This window comes from Taurulus bubalis (assembly GCF_910589615.1).
Source record: "Taurulus bubalis genome assembly, chromosome: 13".
In the NCBI taxonomy this organism is placed as follows: Eukaryota; Metazoa; Chordata; class Actinopteri; order Perciformes; family Cottidae; genus Taurulus; species Taurulus bubalis.
The window spans coordinates 13,355,104-13,365,052 of NC_136601.1; the positions used below are offsets into that span (position 1 = coordinate 13,355,104).

At 43.5% G+C, this 9,949-nt stretch overlaps 1 protein-coding gene across 1 annotated transcript; it reads right to left on the bottom strand.

The window, feature by feature from the left end:
* Positions 1 to 5,936: 5,936 nt before the first annotated feature.
* rtn4rl2b (reticulon 4 receptor-like 2b) lies at positions 5,937 to 9,578 on the bottom strand (the record flags this gene model as incomplete). Its single annotated transcript, XM_079229174.1, has 4 exons — positions 5,937 to 6,800; positions 7,573 to 7,803; positions 7,914 to 8,140; positions 9,527 to 9,578. The coding sequence occupies 4 exons, from the start codon at positions 9,576 to 9,578 to the stop codon at positions 5,937 to 5,939; spliced, it is 1,374 nt and encodes a 457-aa protein (XP_079085300.1).
* Between the last annotated feature and the right edge of the window lie 371 nt (positions 9,579 to 9,949).

Sequence of the window (9,949 nt, forward strand, 5' to 3'; positions counted from 1 at the left end):
ATCATGTTGATACACTTCGGAGTACCATTTGTTTACAGTAAGATGTATACTGACGTTACACACTGGACCGTTACCTGTTTTGGACGCCATTGCAGTTCCAAAATCTTCGCGCGCACGTGGACTGTACCAAACTATTTATCTGAAAGGGTTTTCAGTGTGACGGACGAAACCATTCCCAGGAAAGATGGGGTTGTCCATATAGACACATGGACACATATACACACAGACATACAATTTACTGTTTTTTTTTGTCTTCAACGTTTTTATGTTGAATGATGTGACACCAGTGCACGTGTTTCTGGCTTTTATTTTGTATCACAATTGATTTGAGAATGACATAAAATGCTACAACGTAACACATTTTAAACATGTTTACATTTGAAATGAAACACTTTTGATACACAGATGGTGTGTTTGGATCTCTGACTTTTCAGAGACTTTTTGGCCCTCATATGTGCATCTTCCCATACAGCTAAAACTAAGATACACTTTGAGATCAATGTCCCCGGCCTTCTAGCTATTCCAACTGATCTGTGTAATGTCCTCTGCAAACAGATGAGTGCAGGCCTCAAAGGTTGTGCTCCTTCGTTATTCCACATTGTTGACTTGTGAGAGACAGAACCTAAAACAAACAAGTTAGAGAAAACCCTGCAGAGCAACAGACAGATGTGTTTGAGTACTCCAAAGTCAAGAACAAATATGGTGTTACCGGAATAGCAATATCGAATACACGTGTCTTCAGTAGAGCATGTGGCAGTCACATTTTTGGGCATTCAAAACAAAATTGTCTGAAAAGACGTCACAAGCTGCGTCTATGCCAACAAACATGGGCTATACAACCTCCCAGACCGAGGCGGTGTGACTGACTCACAGCGCTCATGCAATAACGGTTCTTTTGTTCACAACCAACCCAAGACCCACACATCATCTCAGCCGTGCTGGCACTTTTATTCTTGCTGTCCTTACCGTATGATTAGATCTATCACTCAGCCTGTCACTCTCTCTGAAACAGACCAGACACAAAGACGCATTAAATCTCTGATGTCTTTGGGACCCAATCTGTCTTTTCAGTATGTTGCAGTGTATTTTTAGCCATGTGCGTAAAGCTCCAAGAGCGAACAGACCGTCAGACAGATGTATCCTGTCTTCCCCTCGCTCTCCTTGTTTGCTTCCAACTGACTCAAGACCTCAGAACTCCTCAGCAATTTAAATGAAGTTGATCAACGTTGTGGTTCCGGAGATCCTTTAGGTAACGCCACTTGACTTATTCGTCTCCAGGGTTTGGGGTGCAAAAGGTTAAAGAAAGTATCTATAAGTCAAAAAACATGCAGGTAACAGGAGACAATCCAAAAACCTAAGAATGTGCAACACTGAAGAAAACTAAACACAAGGAGCAAGGCTGGAACGTAGAAACCGACAACTAAGGGAAACACAACCGACAACTCAGGGAAACACAAAAAATACACAAGAGACCAATCAAAGCTTTTGTGGTTATGAAAAGTTAAAAGCAACCTCATTTTTGTTCTCCTATAAAGTCTCCTTTTTGTCTTTTTGTAAATTTGTCTTGGTAAATATTGGTTCGCACTGATGATTTGGCAGCATTTTATCCAGTGACACACACCCAACCACCCACCCACACACACACACACACACACACACACACACACACACACACACACACACACACACACACACACACACACACACACACACTATTTGCTCAGCGGGTGAAATCATGGCAAAGTCTCCTTGTGTAGTGAGAACCGTCCACTGCCCTGGAGGCTCATGTTTCCACGCGCTGGACAAGTGAGCAGGTGGTCGCAACGGTGCTGCAAATCATTTTCATCAATTATGGATGTCACGTTCAAAGCAGCACTGCATTGTCACCTGGTAATTTAAACCTATTCTCTTCTTTAGCTTAATAAAGAAAAGATGACCATTGTATTGTATTCACATGTTTCCGGGTTATAACCCTGGTGAAGAATCCATTTCAACCTCATGAATGTTTCTCTCAGCCTCTTTGTTTTCGTCCTGGGCCCGCTGACGTCAGGGCGTGAGTCTCGGTTCTTCCTATGCACATGAGAACACGTGTGAACGTCAGCAAACACGCCAATGACACGCAAACAATCCCGCCAACTCACACAAGCTAACAAACAGGCTTGGCCAAGACAAGCGTAACCATGTGGGAGAGACTGTATGACAGGCAGAGAGAGAAAGAAAGAGAGAGAGAGGGAGGGAGATAAGTGTTGGAGTGATAGGGGTTCAGACAAAGACTGAGTGACAGCATATGAAAAGCAGGCATACACACAAAAGAGAGGAAGAAAGGCAGAGGCAAGAAAAAACACGATAGAGAGTTGCGAGAGAATGAGTGGGCACAGTGTGTGATAAGCGCTCACCATCAAAGTCTGATGACTTCAGAGGAATTGTCTCTGCTAATGGTCTGGTTGTGTTCCTGCACATGAAAAACAGCAAAGATGTCCCATGGCCACCCAGGCAGCTGCTTACAGGCCTATAGAGCAAACGCCTACACCATGAATTTGTCACTTTTAAATACAGGAAGAGTAAGCACATTGGTCACGATTCAAGTTTTTGATGTGCATTTCTCGAGGTGGTTTACCTTGGCAGGATACGATCGCCCGTTCCTGCCTTCTGCACATTTGTGTGAAATTATGATCATGAGACCTTTTTTTTAAACTTCAAAGCTGCCTCCAAAGCGGTTTTACAGTTCACTTTCTAGCATGACACTGGCCATCATGCTAAATATTTATGATTCTTAGAGTTGAGCTTAGTCACAATCTGCATGTAACGTTCCTCAAAAGTTAGACATTTTAGGAAATATACTTCTTTTCATCTCACTCTATGCCAGAAACGGATTTCCCAAAATGGTCAACTGACTCTTGAAACCGCGAACGTCCGTTCACATTACGTCAAAGAAAAACTCTAGCCCTTGGATTGTTTTACATTGTAATACTAGCTGGCAAGCACCTGAGTGCAAACTTGTTACCGTCAGTACTTTGGGATGAAAAGAGAGATAACTGTATATTGTTGCATCATGTTGGGGACAAAGATGGTTTAATCGAAATCCAGCATAGTTTGTTACACTGTTACAATTTTGTATCTTGATGGAAATCTTGTATCTTTGGTCACTGGAGGTGTTTCTTCAACCTTTTTTTGTGGTTGCAACATCCACTACCACTGTACTGACAGCATATTGAAATGACTGCACGATACCTTGCATGCATTTCCACAGAAACACAAAAAGCACACCACTAGACAGCGGTGAGTGTAAGGGTCATTGTCATGTTAACATGGTCATTGTCAGCATGATAGCATGCTAATGTTAGCATTTAGCTCAAAACATTACTCTTCCTAAATGCAGCACAACAGAGCAGCTAGCATGTCTGTAGACTCTTTTAGTTACATCAACAAATAGCAGTTTTTACTGATATATTGTTAAAGGTTGTTGTTGTCTGCAAAAAATCACAGGACAATAAACCAATCAAACCTCTATGACACTGGTTAATACATTAATTGGTTAATTTACAACAGTGTTTATCGTCTCTGTGCAGCTTCATATTTAAATTGACCTTCTTCGTGGTCAAAATGTTCATGTTGAAATAAAAAGTTCCGAATGAAAGATGCTGTTAAGGACAATAATGTATGTGGGTTTGAGGATCTATCTGCTGTGACCTATGACTGGGAGAAAGGAGGAAGCTTTCGCCACAGAGAGGAGAAAAGAAGAAGAAAAGTGAGGTGTGAAATTGATGAATAATTTTCCGCTCAGCCAAACTTCTCTGAACTTTATAACTTGTGTGTTGTATTTGCACACAAACGTTTATGCAACAGATGAGTTCATGCATCATTATCACGGTGAGAGTTAATCTGTTGAGGGGGTGTGCTGATTACGGGACACATCGTCACATTTTCATCCTGGCGTGTTTCCCATCCTGTCCCTTCCCTGAATCATACAAGGACACACCACACACATGCACACACACACACACACTCCACTTCGACAGCTCATCATAATATGGCCCAATATAGCTGCCTTCTGCACATGGTGAGAAAAGTGACTGGGGCGAGGAGTGAACAGAGTTGAGACCGGTGACCTTCACACACCCACATTTTCACATCTTACACATTTTCAGACATTCACACACACACACACACACACACACACACACACACACACACACACACACACACACACACACACACACACACACACACACACACACACACACACACACACACACAGACTGCTCTGATGATACTGTGGTTTTATTGTGAAAGTGTAAAATAATACCTCTAAAATTACTACTGATCCAACAAAATGTTGCGATGCTTGTCATACTATTGTTATCTGTATACATTGTGTTTGTGCTTATTTGCCAGCTCTCTAACCTTCTGCACATTCTTTCTATTTCTTTGTGGCATCCTTAACGAACAAAGATGACAGTGAAAAAAACATTGAAGCACCGCACACACTTCTATTTGATTGTTTTATTTTATTTTATTAAAGCAAAACACTTTCCCAATAAGTTTTTGAAAAATACAGAATATCTCAGTGTAACAGTCTCCTTCATGTGTAGAAACTCACATTCATTCACAAGGAACTTCATGACCGAGATGAATAATGCAGATCACAAGCAGGTTATACTGGTATTGTGTTGAACAGATTGCCCATTATCCCAAAAAGTGGAGTCAAAAAGGTTCTCTTATAAAGTACAGCTTTAATATGACAGAGATGATTTGATGTATGACAACGTGATTGTCCTTATGGTCTGTTTATGGTTTGTAGTACCATACAATACAAAAATCAGATGAAATCCTTGGATTTACCAAATATGTCCAGATAAAAAAGACATATTTCATGCATTTCTGAAACAATACAGTTTTTAAACCCTGGGTCCTAGTAGTTTAGTTTATCTGTGGGACTTTTTGACAAAACCAACATTTGTAGGTTGTCTGAGAGGAGAAGACGAGACAAAAAACACAAGGGGCGAGAGAGGAGTTTCCACTTTTCATTGGTTTGCCTTCCATTTACAATCTAAGTGTCTCTTCGATCACCACAAGCTGTTGTTAATTGAATGAAAAGTAAAAATCCAACTAGTCTAAAATACAGAGCAGTTTAGGATGCGTCAGTCATGATTCGTGGTTTGTACAAGCGTGGGTGGTGGTGGTTTGCTGGCACCTCTGGGATCACACAAGGTTTTGAATCTGAAGGAGAGGAGAGCCGCTCTTGGCTGCAGTTCCAATGATCCTCTCATCCTTCTCTGCCTTTAGATGCAGATCTTAAACTCACTCTGCTCACATTGTATTGACTTTCTTATCACTTCTCCCTCCAATTCTTTCTTTTTCTTTTCTTTCCTCTCAAGTCTCTCTGTGTGAATCCACATCTTTCTCCTACTTCTGGTATGATAAACCATCACTTTTATTCACGATAAAAGAAAGAAATTAGTGAGGGACAATGTAAGCGGAGAGTGGATGGTGTGCACTTGATATAGAAAATAGCTGTCACCGATCCACAAAGCCTGAGTTATTTACAGCTGATATTTAAAAAAACTTCTGGAGACATCACCAACGGTCTCTGTGTCTGTTGTGTCTCTATCCTTTCCTCATGTCGTTGTAGGTTTCTGCCTTTGTACCGTCACTATCGGAGTCAGTTTCCATGATCTGAGCCTTGCTTTTTCAAGCCTGTACTAATCAGCAGCAGCTACTTCAACATTGAAATCCTGCCCTGCTCTACATCAGCTCAGCTGATCCCTGCTCTTTACTACAGCTCCCTGCTGCCTCGCCTGTCTCCTGCATCAGTGTAGCACCTCCTGCAAGTTGAGGAGGTAACTGAAAGGAATCAAGATCCAGGTTTTGTTAGAGTTGGAAAGAGCACGGGGAGAAATCAGAAGGGAAAAAAGGTGAGTGGAGGAGATAAGATTTCAGCCAAAAAGGAAATGGATGGAAAATGTGACTACGGAGAGGGAAAGGAGGCGGAGGAGAGATAGAGTGCTGGGGAAGGACGAGGAGAAGGCTGGGTTGTTGTGCCCCGCACACTCCAGCTCAAAGCAGGGAATGGAGGCGTCTTCGTTTCCGTAGTTGGTCCAGTATTCTTCTTGGTCCAGCTTGGGGAGTGCCACCTCATGCTCCGACAGTTCATACTTGGAGGAGAAGGTTTCGTAGGGGGTTTTGGGGAGGTACTTAGGCTTTCCCTGAGAGAAGGGGAAGGCCTTCACTGTGTCAGTGCTCTTCTGGTACGAGGCCTTGGATGAAGATGCAGGCTTGTGCTTGGAGAACCACCAGCGGGTCTTGGTGCTGAAGGTTTTCGTGGTGGTTCCTGCCAGAGAGCCGGGGTCAGGCAGAGGGCAGAGGGCGAAATCCATCTCCCGAAGGAATCTGAGGTCCTGGCCGCGACGTTGGGATGGTGAGGTGCACATGAGCTCAGAGGAGGAGATGCGGGCCTTACGGAACCACTCCCAAAGAGGAAGAGCCTCACAGCCGCAGGACCAGGGATTATCATTGAGGCGGAGGAACTGGATACCTTGGGTGTCTTTCATAGCCTGGCCTGGCAGCTCGGCAAGGGAGTTGTTGAACAGGTAAAGGATGGTCAAGCGGCCCAGGTCACGGAACGCCCGGCGGTTGACCTGCCTGACACGGTTGTCATGGAGAAGGAGGCGATCCAGGTTGACCAGGCCTCTGAACACATTCTCAGAAAGGGCACGAATGCGGTTTCCATGCAGGAAGAGGTGGGTGAGGTTGACCAGATCTGAGAACAGGTCATCCTGCAGAAAGTGTAGCTGATTCTCCTGGAGCAAAGTCAAAATACAAGAAGATTTAGTGCTGTGGAAAAGTGAAGGAAAATTAAGGCTGTGGTGTTGTTCTAATAGGAAGACAAAGCTCAGTGATAACTATCAATTGTGATGGGAGGGAACTAAACACAACCATAAAATATATGTACACCTAGGGTATGTCCGATCTGAATGTAGCTTTGAAGAGGTTATAACTGATCTCTAATAACTGGAACCAAACTAAACGTGGGAGAGATTTTTCTTGGCAGGGACTGCTCTGATTGGAACAGAGCTTAATATGTTAGATTCAAAGACTCACTGTCAGCTGACAAAAAGTGATGCTGCCTTATAAAAACCTGTGCAAGCTAATTTCCATAATGCTCAGAAATTAATTATATGAAAAGTAGGAAATCAATACTCAACAAAAGAACGATAAATTACACAGTATTGTTTTTACTCTTTGCACTTCAAAACTATTCATATTAATAGTATGTGCTGTGTGCAAATCACTGAACCTGCTTAATACAATTCTTCAACATGCGCTGTGTAAAAGTCACTCTTTGTGTGTGGGTGTTCAGCCTGCATGTTGGCAACTGATGTGTCCATAAATGAATTCTTCAACACAAGTGTGTATTCCTGCAAGCACATGTCTACAAACTCATGCATGACTATCAAATATGCACGTTTGCATGTGTGTGTTTAGTGTGTGTGTGTGTGTGTGTGTGTGTGTGTGTGTGTGTGTGTGTGTGTGTGTGTGTGTGTGTGTGTGTGTGTGTGTGTGTGGTTTTACCTGCAGGTAGAGGAATTGCAGACTGTACAGTTTGAGGAAGAGGTCATGGGGGAGAGCGGCCAGCTTGCAGCGATGCATGTGCAGGCTCTGCAGCTTCTCCAAGCCCCTGAAGGCTCCACCTTCCAGGCGCTGTAGCGGGTTATCGCCCAGATCCAGCTCCTCCAACACCCTGAGGTTACTGAAGGCCCCGGCCTCGACCCATGTGATGTTGTTGCCATATAGCCAAAGCACCTTCACAGAATGAAGAACAAATGATGGGATTAGAGAGAGGGGGAAAGAATGTCAGCAAATATTGCTGGGATATTCAACACATGGCCACATACAGACTGAGCCATGTTTACCTGTGTCTCAAAGCCAAAAGAGTCAGCACGCAGTTCTGTGATGCGGTTGTTCTGCAGGAAAACACGTTGTGAGTCATATGGCACACCGGCCGGCACTATGGTGATGTTCTGGGACTGGCAGCTGACCGTCATGGGCGTGGGGTAACACACACACAATCTGGGACATGCAGATACCCCGCCCGGCTTCACCACCACCAGCCACAGAATCAGCCACAGAGACAGTCCACCTACAGAGAGACAAGAGGATGTTAATTCTCCTGAGAAAGAAAGAAAACACAATTGGAGATCCGATTAGAAGCAAATGACCATGGTTGCAGCAGTTAGTCCTGACGAGAGATACAGACAAAGAAAAAGAGGTTGATTTCAGCTTTTGGCCCCAGTCTTTATTCACTGTCTGTCTGTCAAACCTATTGCTGTCAACAGTGATTCTTTTTAGCTCTGTTGCACTGTCGGCTGTGACTTGTTGATGGCTCCCAAAACTTTGAGATTCATGTATAATTCACCAGGTTACATTATAGAAATCATTCACCCATTCATATCCTCCCGATCATGTTACAAAGGTCTTCATGGCTGTTGTGACGTTGTTACATAACTCTATATTTAAGCTTTTTAGAACTGGACATCTCCACATATCTACTGATCAGACCTTTAAGGGACAATACACGTCAATCACACGTGCCTCAATGCATCAAATTAACCTCAGCTTATCAAAAGGACGTTTCCGTTGAAAGGTTTATCTGTGAGGGCACGAGAAAATCCGGCAACCAGACCCGGATCAGTTTCTGTTCTTATCAATATTGCAACAGCTTCTTGGCACAGCTCGGATAACGGCATACAAAGGTGGCCACCGAGGGAAAAGCACATACATGTAATAATAATGAGATTCCCATTCATCTGTTGTGCGCAAGATTTTCCAGTGGCTCACCTCTTGACCTTTGAACATGTTGGACTATTAGCAGAGCTGGACGCTGAGGGAGAACTGGAGACTGGGCTTTTACAGTGTAACAAGACACCTTTCTAGAGTATTTGCACATCTTATTTACTCCAAAGACGACACAACATGAGGAATTAAGTTCGGAATCGTGTGCGCGTGAATCATATATTAATGCATAGAGAGATTTACGTTTTGGTGAACTTTATAGGTGAGCCAAAATATACAAACTAACTTGATCACGTGCTGTAAATTACGTTTTCTGTAGATGACATATCACATCAATTCTCCCGTAGCTGCTCTTGCTTTTACTGTCAATCTTTGCACTTAAATGCCCAAAATGTGCCAGTCTCTTCCTCTGTGACACATTCCTCTAAATGTTTAAGATCCACAATTAACAAACATGATTTCAATTTAAATGGTCGGTGAACAACGTGTACAGCTTGGTTACCCATTTAAATTAGACCTATATGCAAAATGACTGCGCGTAAAAGCATCATAAAGTCTATCAATTCAGTTGTTTTCATGCAAGTATTAACTTGATTTTCAAGTTTAAAATACGAATGTTGCGTAAACTACTTAAAAGTAGTAGTAGTAGTTAAAAAGACGACTGTAATAAGTGTACTAAATCACAACACTGCATTACATTCAAGCTGGAGGCGCATCATGGAGAGCAACTCACCTTTAAAGTTGCGGGCGCTGGAGCGCCTCACAGTGCAGCGACGAGTCACCATCTCGAACCAAAACCGAAAGCGAGTTAGCCTGCGCGGCGTGTAAGTGCCTGCTTGCTGCTATCTCTGCTGAGGCTCAGCTCTGGTGGACGAGTTGCTGCTGGTTCAGGCAGTGACGTCCTGGAGTCCCGGGAAGCTGCTTATACCCGCGGCACGGTCGTCGCCCACAAGCGTGGGCAGCGGAGGTTTCTCTCTACGTCAGCCCGGGAGGAGGGGGGAGTCTCCGGAGGAAGCGCCAAGAAAGGCAGTGATGGGGCGCGTTTGGTCATTGTATGTCTTCACTGTGGCGTTACCTAAGAAGACAAGACTGTCTGTCAAAACTAAGATTGTTACTAGATATTCATAATGATGAGGCACTTAAATGGCACAGCAAA